The sequence below is a fragment of the Dendropsophus ebraccatus genome, chromosome 7 (genome assembly GCF_027789765.1).
Source record: "Dendropsophus ebraccatus isolate aDenEbr1 chromosome 7, aDenEbr1.pat, whole genome shotgun sequence".
Taxonomy (NCBI): Eukaryota; Metazoa; Chordata; class Amphibia; order Anura; family Hylidae; genus Dendropsophus; species Dendropsophus ebraccatus.
Genome location: NC_091460.1, coordinates 16,895,589 through 16,913,357, shown reverse-complemented (window position 1 = coordinate 16,913,357; position 17,769 = coordinate 16,895,589). Strand labels below are relative to the sequence as shown.

The 17,769-nt window shown below is 45.6% G+C and overlaps 1 protein-coding gene across 2 annotated transcripts in view; it reads left to right on the top strand.

Moving 5' to 3' along the window:
* The window catches only part of LOC138797254 (vomeronasal type-2 receptor 26-like), a 209,974-nt gene extending 192,219 nt beyond the window's left edge, over positions 1-17,755 (top strand). For both annotated transcript variants that reach the window (XM_069977149.1, XM_069977148.1), the window contains exon 4: positions 17,572-17,755. In XM_069977149.1, the coding sequence (XP_069833250.1) occupies positions 17,572-17,726 (155 nt within the window). In that variant the 3' untranslated portion in view covers positions 17,727-17,755. The remainder of the gene's footprint in view (positions 1-17,571) is intronic.
* The last annotated feature ends 14 nt before the right edge of the window (positions 17,756-17,769 follow it).

Below are 17,769 nucleotides of genomic sequence, written 5' to 3'. Positions count from 1 at the left end.
TGGGTTTATTAGCCAAATATGCCATTATCTGCATGTAAAAAGCCTTTTCCCAGATTCCCCCCCCCCCCCCTCCATCCTCTTTTCCATCCACTGCAAAAAAAACAGGAAATTGTGACTTGTTGCATCAGACATACTTTGTCTGTTCCTATAGAGAGGGGAGGAGGAAGGAGGGAGTGGCAGCAGAAAGCAGATAACAAAGGATTAAACAAACACGGAGCTGGGTGAAGGCTGTAATCAGAGCTCAGAGAGGTCCTGGTGACTGTCAGAGGAGATACAGGGTGAGGTATTTGTAGATTTAGGGTATATTCACACGGGCGGGGGCGCAGCGAGATTCTCGCTGCGAGCCCGGCAGGTCCTGGCAGTTCCCATACACTACATACTTGCTGCGGTCTAAACGACCGCAGCGAGTATGTAATTATACCACCCTTAACCCCTTCTACTCCCCCACTGTAAGCATACTTTACCTGTCCTTGCTGCACGGGTCCGGCGTCCTGCTCTCCTGTCTGGCCAATCAGTGTGTTGCCCAGCCGCAGCCACTGATTGGCCGGGCGGGAGAGCAGGACACCGGACCCGTGCAGCAAGGATAGGTAAAGTATGCTTACAGGGGGGAGCCGGGCGGGAGCAGAAGGGGTTAAGGGCGGTATAATTACATACTCGCTACGGTCGTTTAGTGTATGGGAACTGCCAGGACCTGCCGGGCTCGCAGCGAGATTCTCGCTGCGAGCCCGCCCGTGTGTATATACCCTTACTCTTTGTTGTCCTGTTTTGGTCTTTTCTTTAGCTCTCTCCATAGGAGAGCAATGAAGACAGGGGGAGAGCTTTAAACTGCTTTTTCATGATAAAAATGCATTTTTCGGCTAATAAACCCAATGACAAAAGTTTCTTAAAATCGCCTGGACTATTGATTTCTGCAAAAAAAATTTCACGACAGTGACACTTTACACATTATAGCAACTGCAAAATTTTACCTTAAATTCCGGCGGATTCCGTCGCTAGTACGCTCTCACAGCCGCTCGCCTTTCCGCCGGCTCCATAGACACCATTTTATGGGTGGGTGGATTCTGCATTCCGCTGAAAGAATTGACATGTCAGGTCATTTTTGCCCTTTTGTTTTTTCCTTGTGTTTAAAAGGCCATAGCGGTTGAATATTTTTACCTACAGAGGAGTTTCGTGTTTACACCATTCGCCCTATGGTAAAACTGACATGTTATCTATGTTCCTCAAGTCAGTAAGTTTACAATGATACATAATTTGTATATTTTTATTTTATTTGACAGATTTTTAAAAATTAAAACCTTTATTTAAAAAAAAAAAAAAAACTAAATGTTGCCCTATTCCCATCTTTATAACACTTTTATTCTTTGGTCTATGGGGCTGTGTATGAAGTCATTTTTTGCATTATAATATCTTTTTTCTTTTGGTGCCTTGCTTGCATATATGCTACTTTTTGATCACTTTTTATTACATTATTTTTGGATTTCATGTAAACAAAAATGCGCAATTTTGCACTTTGGCAGTTTTTTGCTCTTTCGCCACTTACTGTGTAAGGAATGTGATAATTTAATAGATTGGCCAATTATGCACGAGGCAATACCAAATATGTTTATTTATTTAGTTTTATTTATAAAATGGGAAAAGTGGGGGCGATTCAAACTTTTATTAGGGGAGGGGACTTCTAATACAACTACACTGATCTATCATATAGATCACTGTAGTATACATAATACAGCACTGATCCATTAGATGGGTGCTGTATTGTTCTGGTCTGCAGCAGACCAGATACATTAATTACCAAGACGGGATCAGCGTCAGTCCGACGCAGAGCCCCAGCCAGCTCAGAGGGGAGATCCTCCTACTAAATACCAGGGATAGGGGAACAAGCACTATTTAAATGCAGCTGTCAGCTTTGACAGCTGCATTTAAATAGTTAATTAGCTGGGAGTGGAGATTGGCCTTGCTGGCTAATACACACGGTTCCCGGCTGCACATAGTAACCGAGGACCACGGACTGCAGAGAGGGCTCACGCCAGGAGCCCTCTCTGCTTACCCTCAACGGTAACAGGACGAGTATACTCGTCCTGCGTCATTAAGAGGTTAATGTCCTTCAGGAACGTTTCAGCTCACTGAGCAGTCAAGTTTCCAGGACTGGTGACTGTGCTCGACATTAAATGTTGCAGGGTTTTACCACTCGCCTGGGAAGAAATTGGAACACACGACATGGTATTGGCAATCCTAACAGGCTTGGAAGAAGTTTGAAGCACCCAGTAAGACCCAATAATCAGGTGAATACTAGCCACACTGGTATTGTGGAATGGATCCCTCAAAGTTCCAGCTGCACGGCAGTCAGTAATCAATTCCACAGCCATCATCTCTGCTAGGTTTGTCCAAAGATGTGTCTTTGATGCAGTAAGAGAGCTTATGCTTGAAGAGTGTCTTCAACGCAGGCTCACACCACCCCGTAACAATACTGGGCTTTCTGACTTCCATGCAATAATCTTCCACTAGGAGTTTAACCTGTCAAACTGTCAGAAGAGTCTTAGCAAGGCCGATATAGTCATTTTGAGAGTAGATGGCCCCATGATTAAAAAAAAAACTGTCCAAACTACCCATTCCTCAGCCATAGTGGGAAGTTTAAGTGTCTAAGCCTGGGAATCCCCCTGCATAAGGGACACAACTATGCCGACCATCTCCTCCTAGGTGGAAAAATGGCGAGACTCCCCAAAAGGTCTGAAAGTTGTATCGGTCATCTGAGAACCTGTCAGGGAGGAGCATGGTGGGTTTTGAGAAAGTAACAACTACTGGTGGAGTAGCTGATTTTAAGACAGCAACTGCAGCTGCTGGGCCAATTTGGACACCATTAGAGATGAGCGAATATGATTCGATCAAGTAGGTATTCAATCAAATCAAATATTGTGGTATTCGAAAGATTCAAATACAATCGAGTAGTGTGTCGAATATGCAGCAAACATTCGAAAGCCCTCCCATCGCACTTGGCACTTTTTTTTTATCCAATCACCATGCAGGGAGGCCAAGAGGGACCCTGGGAGTATGTACGCAGCGCGAAAACGGCATATACCCTCATTGGATGGCTGAACCACATGACCTCGAATCTTAAATACAAGCCTCCCGCCTCTCGACCGCAGATGCCCTTTCAACCTAGTCAGGGAGAGTTCCTCGAGCAGGGAGAGATAGGTTTTAATAGCGTTTTGGCTAGGCAGGCTTACTACTGAACCCAAAAGTCCTTTTCAGGGCTAATATCCAGCGAAAAAGTCATCTCTGCATCCAAAGCATTTCTCAGTGCTAAGAAATAGATGATAACAGCAGCAGCAGCATCAGCAGCTGTATTCATTCCACTACTCTGTGTGTACAAGTGACTTATAGTGTCCCTGGTTTAGCCCACTAAGGGCACGTTAATGATATACCTATTGTGCCAGTTACCCAGTTAAAGGCACGTGATACCTAGTGTGCCAGTTACCCAGTAAAAGGCATGTGATACCCAGTGTGCCAGTTGCCCAGTAAAAGGCACGTGATACCTAGTGTGCCAGTTACCCAGTAAAAGGCACGTGATACCCTGTGTGCCAGTTACCCAGTAAAAGGCACGTGATACCCAGTGTGCCAGTTGCCCAGTAAAAGGCACGTGATACCTAGTGTGCCAGTTACCCAGTAAAAGGCATGTGATACCCAGTGTGCCAGTTGCCCAGTAAAACGCACGTGATACCCAGTGTGCCAGTTGCCCAATTAAAGGCACGTGATGCCTAGTGTGCCAGTTGCCCAGTTAAAGGCACGTGATACCTAGTGTGCCAGTTGCCCAGTAAAAGGCACATGATACCTAGTTTGCCAGATACGCAGTAAAAGGCACGTGATACCCAGTGTGCCAGTTGCCCAGTAAAAGGCATGTGATACCCAGTGTGCCAGTTGCCCAGTAAAAGGCACATGATACCTAGTTTGCCAGTTACCCAGTAAAAGGCACGTGATACCCAGTGTGCCAGTTGCCCAGTAAAAGGCACGTGATACCTATTGTGCCAGTAATCATGGTCATGATTAAGCGCCTCTAGCGCAAAATGCGTTGGTAACGGGTCCCCCGTATGGGGTGATGAAGTTTTTAATCTCTTATGTTTAAATAAAGGATCGTTTTACATATTTTTCTGGAGTGCTGGATTCCCCCACCTTTTGAATTTGTTGCTATTTGCATCACGGTTGGCAACTGTCGAAGTCTCCGTGCACCCTCCATTCATCTCACTGAAGACGCACAGGTTACCAAACCCCATGAGGGGAGCTGCCATCTATATTTTTGTTTTACCTTATGAATGCAGTAAAAGGCATGTCATACATACTGTTCCAGTAACGTTCGTACAGCATGACGCGTGATACGCGTCAATAACATGACGCTCTATGGACACACATTGGAATTATGTATGTAACGCTGCGCATGATACGAATTGAAATGTGTGAACATTGCCGTAAACATTCGTAAAGCATTTGCAAATATTTTTTATTCGCAACTGCGGAGAGTGGCATTACACTGCGATTTTGGGGTGTTGGGTGCACCCAGGCATGCTCCCCCTGATGTCACAGTTTCATTCTGGAGGTGTTGGCATCATTTAGGGATGTTTCATGGGGGGGCTTGGTGACCTCCAAGTGGTCGAATTTGGATTTCAAAGTGCCGAGAATTTTTTTCCCATAGACTATAATGCGATTGAGTATTTGTTCGAATAGTCGAATTTGGGTGCCTACTCGATTCCAATTCTCGAAAGTCGAATATTTCACTACTCGCTCATCTCTAGCCACCATACCTGCTAACCCCCCCCCCCCCCCCCTATACGGTTCACCAGATAATGAACCTTAGCCATAGCAACCAGGTAGGAGGGCAGGATTTTGGGCTGGCTATTCTGTCAGGAACCAGTAATTTTGAAATTCAGGATTGGGAAGGGGTAAACACAGACGGTGGACCCTGTGCTTTTCCTCACCCACTGGCCCTACCTGCTTGTCACAATAAGCCCTGCGGACAACTGGGAGACAGTCCCTGGGTAAAGTTCAACATTAAACACAGACAAGACAGGAAACAAAAAAGCAGAAGTACAGAGACATAATCAAAAGGATAGTTGGGTTACAAAGTCAAAGGGTTAGAGCGGCAGAAAACCAGGATAGTCAGAATACAGAAAGCTGGGGTCAGACAATCAAGAGAGCAACATACAGGAATAAACCACTGAGCATGCCCAGTCTAATAGCCAGTGTATTAGGATAGAACTAAATGTCAGTAAACCAGAATACATAAGGCTCAGCTGAGCCCAGGAGAAGCCCTCAGGTCAGTGATGCGAGCCTGCGATGTCACTGGTAACCAGGGATGCCGTTGGGACGTGAGACAGGCAGGGGTGGATTAATTTTACCATAGGCCCCGGGCTGTTCACCAAGCCTGGGCCCCCCCACCCCACTGTAACTACGGAAGCACTAGCCTGGCGTTCATAGTACAGGATAGATAATGTCATGATGTCCTGATTTGTGCAAAATTGCCATAAAAAAAACAGTGATTTTTTTGCAAATCATGGCAGAAGTGTAGCCAGGAGACAATACACCACTGAAAGTATAAGTCTTTTTGGGTGGTCATGGGCCCCCCAGGAGCTCAGGGCCCCAGGCTGCCGCCCAAAACGCCCCTATTATAATCCACTACTGGAGACAGGCACTAGGAGCACACAGGCAGTGAAAAAAAAGCATCTGCATTCAATGACTGGCTAATCCATGTGACCTTTACAGTTATAGAATAGTGTATTTGAGATTCGGATTCAGATGAGACTTGGAGCTAGAGAGGGAGTGTTTAGCAGGGACAGTCAGGTATTAGGTCATATTAGGCAGGAGAGACCCACAAAAGCCCTTTTAGGGCTAAAATTATTAAAAAAAACCCACACATTTACCCAAAGATACACAGCTATTAAATCGGCTAGCAGCACAAGCACATAGGTGTGTTCAGCTTGAGTGCAGTGTGAGGAATAGGCAGCAGTGTATCTGTCAGTTTAGGATATACGGCTGTATACTCCTTGTGTGCCAAGTTAAAAAATCTAAGCGTGGTGCTACTGTTCTGGGTGCTGTGCACCACATTATAAAGTCAAACGCTTGCTGCCTGCTGTAGGGCATTCTTGCATTACATTAGTGAGGGTATATGGCTGTATACTCCTTGTGTGCCAAAGCAAAAATTATAAGCGTGGTACTGTACGGAATTGAAAAGCCTTGTACAGATACAATGCGTAAGGCTAGCGTGAGGGAATGGGGATGAGGAGGGGGGCGCGGAAATGCCAGTGGGTGCACAAGGCACGGGAGTGGAGATGCAATGCATGCTGGTGAGGGGCATCCAGCATTAAATTCATCCAGCATCTCTGGGTTCATTAGACAATTAAGCAGGGGCCAGGGTACACCGCTGCTTAGGCATGATCAGGTGGTAAAGTGGATAGCCGATAATGATTCCACTCACTTGTCAAGCACCCGATCATCTACCCAGTCCACTCCTTCCTCTCAACCTGCCCAATCTCATCAACAGAGTCATGCCACCCTTGCCTACTCCCAGGAGCTCTTTTCAGCTCCTTTTCCTGAATTGGAGTCTATTAAAAGTACTTGAAGAATCCCCGGAGCTACTTTAGGATTTTTTGTGTAGTGATGCCTAAACACTGGAGCATCCGCCGACTACTGGTGACTTTGGTATTGTGTACTAGCAACCTGCACATCAAATCGTCATTGGTGATGAGACACAGTTGCCATCGGGAGAGGCTGTAGAGGCTGGTAGAGTGAGTGGGCAGGAGGAGGAGCAGACTGTGAAAGAGGGGGGGCCGGATGATGAAGTCACCGACCTGACCTGGCCAGGGGTGATGTCCAGCAGGGAAAGCAGTAGAGATGAGGAGGGCTGTGCAGCACCGCAAAAGGCAGCTAGAGGCAGAGGAGGGTCCACTGAGAGAACGCAGGGCAGAGTCCGCAGAGCTTCATCTGTTTCCCGTCGTAGCCATTCGCACAAAAAAAAAAACCCCATCAAGGACAACTTTGGTGTAGAGATTTGTTTAATGTGTGCGGGGATGATAGCGTGTCTATCACTCAAAGCTGAGTAGGGGCTCCTAGAAGAGTAACATGATGACCTCAGGCATGCAACATCACTTTGAAGCCAAGCACTGGGCTGAGTGGGAAAGAGCAAATGCACGATAATCTGCGCCCGGCGTTGCCGCCACTGCCTCTTCCCCATCTGCAGTTAAGACCACCAGCTATAGTTATATAGATGTATCTATACAATGTATAACCATATCTGTACGGTTCTGCCACACTGGTAGCTGACAGAAATCCAGGAAGTGAAAAGAAATGGCCCCTGTGCCAATTCACATTGTATCCTGCTCCTTCTGCTATCCCCCCTTAGGAGACAAATATTCCATGCCTCTGTCTCACATTGTGTGTGTTTGCTGATGATGCAGACAGGGGGTAGGGCGTGATGTCACAGGAGGCTTGGCTGGATAACCCAATTCCCTGTGTTATCTCTGTCCGTCCAGAAACAGATGCTGCACTTATTTCACTGATTGTAATGGGTGGGGGCTGTGATGATCAGCTGAGGGAAAGCATTTCATTCTGGGAAATGCTAAACCAGGAAGGACAGGAACACAAAACAGAGCAACCCCCCCAAATGGATTTTTGGTAGTTTCAAAACTGGGATGGATAGGTAAGTAATGCTTTATGCTTCTGCAGAAGTTTCATTTTTTTTTAACCTCTACCTGGAGTTCCCCTCTAAGTTATGCAGTTAGCGCGAAGGTCCATTTGACCACAAATACGTGAACAAGCGCCTATGGCCAGGGACATTACATCTTCCTAACGGCTTATTGGGTAAATGTTGAGGAAGCGGAGACTAGGTAGCAACCAGGGATGGCCTTCAACCCCCGCCCAAGATTGACAGAACGGGTTCTGACAACCCTTCCTCCTCTTCCGCAGTAACATCGCCCTTATCCGCTTGCTGAAAACGCTGCAGCTCTGCCGTGGGGAGACATCAGCAGGCTGTGCTCAAGCTAATTAGCATGGGCGATAAGAAGCGGCTCTAGAGCTTGCACACATACCATGCCTGGCCCATGTTTTTAATTTGGCCGTACAACGCTTTCTAAAAACGTATCACAATATTGCAAAGCTACTGGTGAAAGTGCGGCGCTTGTGCCCCCACTTTCGGAAGGCATCTGTAGCTGCTGCTATCCCCCGAAAACTCCAGCAACGCCTCCATTTGCCTCAACACCGGCTGTTGTGCGACATCACCACTCGCTGTAATTCAACGTATCATATGTTGTCCAGGGTGTGTGAGCAGCAGAGAGTATTGATGGAGTATCAGCTTCAAAACCTACATCTTCCTCCAACTCAGCTGCCTCAGTTCGCCTACCATAAGTGGATGGCAGACATATGCGAAGTATTACGCATATTTGAGGAGTCCACCAAGAGGGTCAGCTGTGACAACGCCACAGAGTATCCATCCCACTCCTATTTGTCCTCAAACAATCCCTTATTACCATAAGGGAGACCGCGGGGCACACAGAGAAGACCGGGATAGGTGGAGACGTAGACACTCAGACCACACTCGTGTCTGCTTCTCAGCAGCAGTTGCAGGAGGAAGAGGAAGACGAGGATATGGAGGAGTCTGTTGAAGAGGAGGAAGCTAGTGAGGGTACCACTCAAGTTGGGTGCATTCCATTGGTTCAGTGTGAATGGGGCGAAGACGAGGTGGAGGAAGAAGAGGAGGAAATGGAGAGCGATCCTTCAACTGGCCGCAGGGAAGTCACGCCTATTCAGAGCCTGGCACACATGGCAGACTTTATGTTAGCTGCTTTTCCCGGGACATACATATTGTCCACATGATGGAGAGCAAATCATACTGGATGTTTACTATCCACTATCACCGGTATTAAGAAAAGGTGTCCTTTTTTTATTCCGGTGGAGGAGAGGAGTGATTGATGGCAGGAATACCATAAAGAAATCTTGCAAAACATGATGGAAATATTCCAACCTACCATCACTGGTAGCAGAGATGAGAGTTCCTAGCAAAGCTTGACGACATCAATCAGGTCCACAGCCACCAGGGGAACACTCTCCAAGGTGTGGGACACGTTCATGGCACCCCTCGCAAAACTTCAATCACTACAGGGCCTGTAGTGAGCAGGAGAGAGAAGTATCGGCGGATGTTACGGGAGTACCTGGCCGTTCGCAGCCCTATCCTCCCCGATCCTTGGCACCTTACTTGGTCTCAAAGTTGGACACGTGGCTGGAACTGTCCCTGTATGCTTTGGAGGTGCTGGCCTGTCCTGCCACCAGCATTCTGTCAGAAAGGGTTTTCAGTTTAGCCGGCGGCATCATTACAGATAAGCGCAGCCACCTGTCAGCTGACAGTGCTGACCCGCTGACGCTAATAAAAATGAACAGCCACTTGATTGACCCAGACTTTGCTTCTCCACCCGTGGAAAGAAGGCAAAACTGAAGTGCCATGTGTCTGCTCCAGCTCATTTCCTCCTCCTCGACCACCATATAAAATAAACAGCATTGAGGCTCACCTAAAGAGTTATGTTCATAATTTTTAATTTTTTTTATTTTTTTTTGGGGGGGAGGGGAGGGCTCACCTCAAGGGCCTCAAGCTAATTTTCGGAGGGCTTACCTCAAGGGCCTCTAAATCCGCTTTTAAAAGGCTCACCTCAAGTGCCTAAAGCTATTTTTTGGAGGAATTACCTCAAGGACCTCAAGCTAATTTTTAGAGGCCTCACCTCAATTGCCATGCATAGAATAGTGGATTTTAGATTCATTATCAGATGCTACTTGGAGCTAGAGAGGGGACAGTGTGTAGCAGAAAAACTTTAGCATTTCAACTTTCAATCAGAATCTTGCTATTTTAGCAGGATCCTTGTGTTTTCCATTTTAAAACACCAGTTCATTTCTGGATAAAAACTTAAAGCTGGCAGGCAGGTAAAGGCCACCTTAGGGGCTGTTTTTAAATCTTCGATTTCAAATTAACTTGAATTCAATTCAATCTTTCATTTAACTTTTTTTTTTATTAAACCAAATCAATTCTTGGAGGGCCTGGTAATTTTATTTCTATATTTTTTTAGGTGCCTGTTTAGCAGGCAGGATCAATAAGGTTGGTAGAGGTGGTAGTAGTGGGTGGTTTTTTCATCAAATTCATTTAAAGTGTCCCTTCTCTTAGATACTTAGATTGTATTGTTATCAGTTCTCCTTTAACTTCCAGGATTTTTGAAGGGCTCACCTCAAAGAAGGGCCTCAATTTCAATTTATTACATGGTTTCCATGAGAACCACACCCCTTTATGTGTAGAACATGTCTGACCACATCACGCAAACACACACACACACACACACACAAACAAACAAACACACACACACAATGACAGTTAGGGGTGGGTGCTGTTTGATTTCCCCCTTGCCTATGCCATCTGTAGTTGTTATAGGCAATGTTATTTAAAGGGGTGCATAAAAAAGTTCTTTTGTTAAAAATTTGGCTTTCTGTCTCTGCCAATGTAGAGGAAAGAAGGTTTCCTGGTGTACTTTCCCTTTACATAGAGGTTAAATTGTGTTTGGAGTTTATTGTTGGAGTTTATTGTGACTTTGGCATATTAGGTGCCCCCAGGCATGCTTCCCCTGCTGTCCCAATTGCATTCCAGTGGTGTTGGCATCATTTCCACAGGTGTCATTTCCACAGGTGTCATTGTGGACTTAACCTCCAAGTGGTCAAATTTTGATTTCCAAGCGTCAAGCATTTTTCTCCCATAGACTTTAGTGGGATTCGATATTCGAAAATTCAAATATTTCACTACTTGCTCATCTCTAGTAAGGATATGACAAATTATGCATTTTTAGGTACAGTGGCATTTTTTTAACCCCTTAAGGACAGAGCCTAAAATGGCCTTAACCACCAGGCCAATTGTCACTTCTGCATTTTCGTTTTTTCCTCCTCGCCTTCTAAGACCCATAACTCTTTTATTTTTCCACCTACAGGGCCATGTGTGGGCTTGTGTTTTTCAGGAACAGGTGTACTTTGTAATGGCTTCTTTTAATCTGCCATAAAATGAATGACGGAACCCCAAAATATAATTTATGGGGTGAATTTGGATCAAAAATGCAATTACGCAAATTTTGGTGGGGTTTTATGTTTACGTAATGCAGCTTATGGTAAAACATTTTTTATTTATTCTATAGGTCTATTTGAAGACAGCAATATGTTTGTTTACTAGGTTTTCTAACGTTCTATTGTGACTTATTTTTTCACCTACGGGGTCATATGGGGTGTCATTTTTTGCGCCATCATATCTAGTTTTTATTAGTAACATAATTTTCTAGATCAGATGTATTGATCATTGATCATCATTTTTATGTGCTTTACGTATAAAATGGGAGGGGGGTGATTTTTCACTTTTATTGGGGGAGGGGCCTTGGACATTTTTTAAAACTTTAGATTTTTTTTTTTTACACTTTTTACGTCCCCTTAGGGGACTTTTACATTACTACATTATATTTCTCACACCGATCACTGCTATGTCATAGCACAGCAGGGATCAGTGTTTTCGGCCATCTTCTGATAGAGCCTGCATGTGGCAGACTGTATCAGAAGACTGCAGACCTGACTGCATGGAGGAAGGTAAGAGACCTCCGACAGTCAGGCCATGCGATCGGGACCCCCCCCGCAGACCTGATCGGTAAGTGGCTGGAGATGCTCCCGCTCGTGAGCCCGCTCCATAGCATGGGACCCCGGCAGGGCGTACATTTCGCCCTCCTGCGGGGGTGTAAATGTACGCCCATTATCGTTAAGGGGTTAAACTGCAGGATATTCAGAGTATGGTGTTTTTTTTTTCCCTCTTACATACAGCTGTAGATTAACCCCTTCACGTCAGCCATCTGTATATATACGTTCCTATTGCACATGCCCCGTGCAGTAGGAATGTACATATACGTTCCTGACTTGAGGGGGCTTTGTGATGAGAACGGGATCGCTGCAGGGACAGCGATCCCGCTCTCATCTGTGTACAGCACCAGAGATAATGAGGATCAGCTGCGACCTGCAGCTGACCCCCATTAACCCCTTAGTGACCGCCGAAACGGCGGTCACTAATGGGCCGGTGCCGCCGCTGTATTTCATCTCCCCCCACCGTGAATCCACAGTGGGGGGAGATGAAATAAGTAAAAATCAGACCCCAGATCAGCCCCTAGTGCCCCAGTCACTAACCCCCCCTCCCGCGGCGGCCATCGGATCCAAGATGGCCGCCGCGATCACTGTGAACAGACTAATGTCTGTTCACAGTGATAAAAAAAGAAAAATGAATGAAAGCCCCATGCTCTCCGCCACCGGAGGTAGCGAAGAGCATGGGGCACTCATCGGGACCCCCCTGTGGGGTCCCGGTACAAGCGATCAGCGGTATATACTATATACCGCTGATCGCTTGTGCCATGTGCCGCCGGCAATTTTTATCCCCTGTCACCATGACTGATTGGTGACAGGGGATAAAAAGTGATGTCCCCCCACCCCCCCTGTCACCCCCCGTCCCCCAGTCACCCCCCCCTTCCCCGTATACTCACCTGCTCCTGGAGCTCCTTCCTCTTCCGTGTCCTGGCTGGTTATGAAGTGCGCATGCGCTCCACAACCAGCCAAGCTCTGAAAATTTTAAGTGACAGAGACCAATTTGGTCTCTGTCACTGAACTATGATTACTGTGATAGAAAATATCACAGTAATCATAGTAATACAGTGAAAATGAATGTATAAAGTACAAAAAGTAACAAACATACAAAAAAATAAAACACACACTTTTATTATAGTAATAATTGCAGTTTACTCCCAAATTACCCCTAACCCCCCCCCCCCCCCAGATTACCCGTAACCACCGCAGGTTGCCCGTAACCACCGCACGTTGCCCATAATCACCCCAGGTTGTCCGTAATCTCGTCAGATTGCACGTAACCCCCCAGATTACCCGTAACCACCGCACGTTGCCCATAACCACCGCACGTTGCCCGTAACCACCGCACGTTGCCCGTAACCACCACACGTTGCCAGTGACCCCCTCCAGATTGTCCGTAATCACCCCAGATTGCCTGTAACCACCCCAAATTACATGTAACCACCCCAGATTAGCTATAAGCACTTCACTCTATCCGTAACAATTCTAGATTGTCTGTAACCCCTCCAGGTTGCCCGTAACCACCGCAGGTTGGGCATAACCACCCCAGATTGCCCGTAATCATGCCAGATTACATGTAACCCCCCAGATTGCACGCAACCACCGCAGGTTGCCTCTGACCACCGCACCTTGCCTCTGACCACCGCACGTCGCCTATGACCACCGCACGTCGCCTATGACCACCGCACCTTGCCTCTGACCACCGCACGTCGCCTATGACCACCGCACATCGCCTATGACCACCGCACCTTGCCTCTGAACACTGCACCTTGCCTCTAACCACCCCAAATTGCCAGTGACCCCCTCCAGATTGCCCATAATCACGCCAGATTACAGGTACCCACCTCAGATTAACTATTAGCACTTCAGTTTATCCGTAACCACAGCAGGTTGCCTGTAATCACCCCAGATTGTCTGTAACCACCCCAGATTGTCCGTAACCACCCCAGATTGTCCGTAACCACCCCAGATTGTCCGTAACCACCCCAAATTGTCCATAACCACCCCAGATTGTCCGTAACCACCCCACGTTGCCCGTAACCACAGCAGGTTGCCTGTAACCACCCTAGATTGTCCGTAACCACCCCAGGTTGCCCGTAACCACCCCAGGTTGCCCGTAACCACCCCAGGTTGCCCGTAACCACCTCAGATTGCCCGTAACCACCACAGATTGCCCGTAACCACCCCAGATTGTCCGTAACCACCCCAGATTGTCCGTAACCACCCCACGTTGCCCGTAACCACCCCACGTTGCCCGTAACCACAGCAGGTTGCCTGTAACCACCCTAGATTGTCCGTAACCACCCCAGGTTGCCCGTAACCACCCCAGGTTGCCCGTAACCACCCCAGATTGCCCGTAACCACCCCAGATTGTCCGTAACCACCCCAGATTGTCCGCAACCACCCCAGATTGTCCGTAACCACAGCAGGTTGCCTGTAACCATACCAGATTGTCTGTAACCACAGCAGGTTGTCCGTATTCACCCCACGTTGCCCATAACCACCCCAGGTTGCCTCTAACCACCCCAGGTTGCCTCTAACCACACCAGGTTGCCTGTAACCACCCCAGGTTGCCGTAACCACAGCAGGTTGCCTGTGACCACCCCATGTTGACCGTATCCACCCCAGATTATCCGTAACCACCCCAGATTACCCGTAACCACCTCAGACTGCCCGTAACCACCCCAGACTGCCCGTAACCACCCCAGACTGCCCGTAACCACCTCAGACTGCCCGTAACCACCTCAGACTGCCCGTAACCACCTCTAGATTACCCGGAACCACCCCAGACTGTCCGTAACCACCCCACATTACCTGTATTCTATTTTTTTTTATTGTATTTTAGTAACTGCGCTATTCTAATAACTGTTACTAGCTGCGGTTTTGCTCCAGCAAATTGGCGCTCCTTCCCTTCTGAGCCCAGCTGTGTGCCCATACAGTGGTTTATGCCCACATATGGGGTACCGTTGTACTCAGGAGAACCTGCGTTACAGATTTTGGGGTACATTTTTTCTCCTGTTCCTTGTGAAATTTAGAAATTTCAAACTAAACCAACATATTATTGGAAAAATTCAAGTTTTTCATTTTTACTGGCCAATTTTGAATACTTTCCTCTAATACCTGTGGGGCCAAAATGCTCATCCTACCCCAAGATGAATTCTTTGAGGGGTATACTTTCCGAAATGGGGTGACTTTTGGGGGGATTCTATTCTGTAGACATTACAGGGGCTCTGCAAACGCACCTGGTGCTCAGAAACTTCTTCAGAAAAATCTGCAGAGAAAATGCTAATTGGCGCTCCTTCCCTTCTGAGCCCGGCTGTGTGCCCATACAGTGGTTTATGCCCACATATGGGGTACCGTTCTACTCAGGAGACCCTGCGTTACAGACTTTGGGGTGAATTTTCTCTCCTGTTCCTCGTGAAATTGAGAAATTTCAAACTAAAGGAACATATTATTGGAAAAATTCGAGTTTTTCATTTTTACTGTCTACTTTTGAATACTTTCCTCTAATACCTGTGGGGTCAAAATGCTCACCACACACCAAGATGAATTCTTTGAGGGGTGCACTTTCCAAAATGGGGTGACTTATGGCGAGATTTTACTCCGCTGGCACTACAGGGGCTCTGCAAACCCACCTGGCGCTCAGAAACTTCTTCAGCAAAATCTGCATTGAAAAAGCTAATTGGCGCTCCTTCCCTTCTGAGCCCTGATGTGTGCCCATACAGTGGTTTATACCGACATATGAGGTACCTTTTTACTCAGGAGAACCTGCGTTACAAATTTTGGGGTACTTTTTTTCTCTTGTTCCTCGTGGAATTGAGAAATTTCAAACTAAACGAACATATTATTGGAAAAATTCGAGTTTTTCATTTTTACTGTCTACTTTTGAATACTTTCCTCTAATACCTGTGGGGTCAAAATGCTCACCACACCCCAAAATGAATTCTTTGAGGGGTGCACTTTCCAAAATGGGGTGACTTATGGCGAGATTTTACTCCGCTGGCATTACAGGGGCTCTGCAAACACACCTGGCGCTCAGAAACTTCTTCAGCAAAATCTGCATTGAAAAAGCTAATTGGCTCTCCTTTCCTTCTGAGCCCTGCTGTGTGCCCATGCAGTGGTTTATGCTCACATATGAGGTACCGTTGTACTCATGAGAATCTGCGTTACAAATTTTGGGGTACTTTTTTTCTCTTGTTCCTCGTGAAATTGAAAAATTTCAAACTAAAGGAACATATTATTGGAAAAAATTTGAGTTTTTCATTTTTACTGTCTAATTTTGAATGCTTTCCTCTAACACCTGTGGGGTCAAATTGCTCATCCTACCCCAAGATGAATTCTTTGAGGGGTGTACTTTCCAAAATGGGGTGACTTATGGTTTTTTTTTCTCTCTGCTGACACTACAGGGGCACTGCAAATGCACCTGGCGCTCGGAAACTTCTTCAGCAAAATCTGCAATGGAAAAGCTAATTGGCGTTCCTTCCCTTCTGAGCCCGCTGTGTGCCCAAGCAGTGGTTTACGCCCACATATGGGGTACCGTAGTACTCAAGAGAACATGTGTTACAAATTTTAGGGTGCTTTTTCTCTCATGTTCCTTTTGAAAATGAGAAACTTTAATCTAAATGTATATATTATTGGAAAATTTTAATTTTTCATTTTTTTACGGCCTAATGGTGAATACTTTCCTCCAGCCCCTGTAGGGTTAAAATGCTTATTATACCCCTAGATTAATTCTTTAAGGTGTCTAGTTTCCAAAATGGGGTCACTTATGGGGGTTTCCAGTATACAAACCTCCTAAATCAACTTAAAATAAGAACTGGTCCCTAAAAAAATCAGTTTTGGAAACTTTCACGAAAATGTGGTAATTTGCTGATACATTTCTAACCCCCGTAACACCCTTAAAAAGTAAAATATGTTTATGAAATGAAGCCAGAATAAAGAGGACATATTGGTAATGTGACTTAGTAACTAATTTATGTAATACAACTTTCTTTTTTTAGAAGCAGAGAATTTCAAAGTTCATAAAATGCTAATTTTTTCAATTTTTCATGATATTTTGATGTTTTTCACAAAAAACACACAAAGTAGTGACCAAATTTTGCCACTAATATAAAGTGCCATATGTGACGAAAAAAAAAGTCTCAGAATCGCTAGCATACGTTAAAGCATCACTGAGCTATAAGCGCATAAAGTGAGACAGGTCAGATTTTGAAAAATGAGCCTGGTCTTTTAGGTGCAAATAGGCTTGGTCTTGAAGGGGTTAAACTAATGCTAATAAAATACTGTGTAAAATTAACAATGTTCTTTGTGACCTTTTCACACTTTTTAGTGAAAGCATTGATTTATATTTATAAATGTCCTCTACCCATGATTTTATCCTGACTTTGGCTTCAAGAACTGCATAAAAAAACAGAACATGAGATCATTCTCCGTCTCAGGCAAAATATTCAATCAACAAAGAAAATTTTAGAGGGGTTTCCAAGGCAAAGGCAAGACATTATCAAAGTGCTGACAGCCAGAACAACCCCCCCACCACCACCACACAATATTCAAGGCTGATACTGAAAACCAATTTTATATTTATTTATTTTTTGTATTTTATACTTTAAGAGAATTAGATGAGACGTTTATATAAAATATGGGCATTATGGCAAACTTGTTGAGCCAGATTTATAAAACTGGTGTAAACTGTATATAGCAACCAATCACAGCTCATCTTTCATTTTACCAGAGCTGGAGACTGAGCTGTGATTGGTTGCTGAAGGCAGTTGAATATTTTATCCAATTAAGGTGTAATAACTGCATTGTATATGGTATTATTAGTTAATAACCTTTAATATACAGTATATTAAAACCATTTTCAGAAAATAGCCTTTTTCCTTTCCTTTTCTATCCTAGATCAGCTATGGAGCCACAGATCCTCTTCTAAAAGACAAAAGGCTTTACCCAAACTTTTTCCGAACAGTCCCAGATACCACAGTACAATACAGAGCATTGGTGGCCCTACTGAAAAGATTCCAGTGGGACTGGGTCGGGATCATCATGTCGGATGATGACAGTGGACAAAGAGAGCTACAACAACTGACTAAACTATTG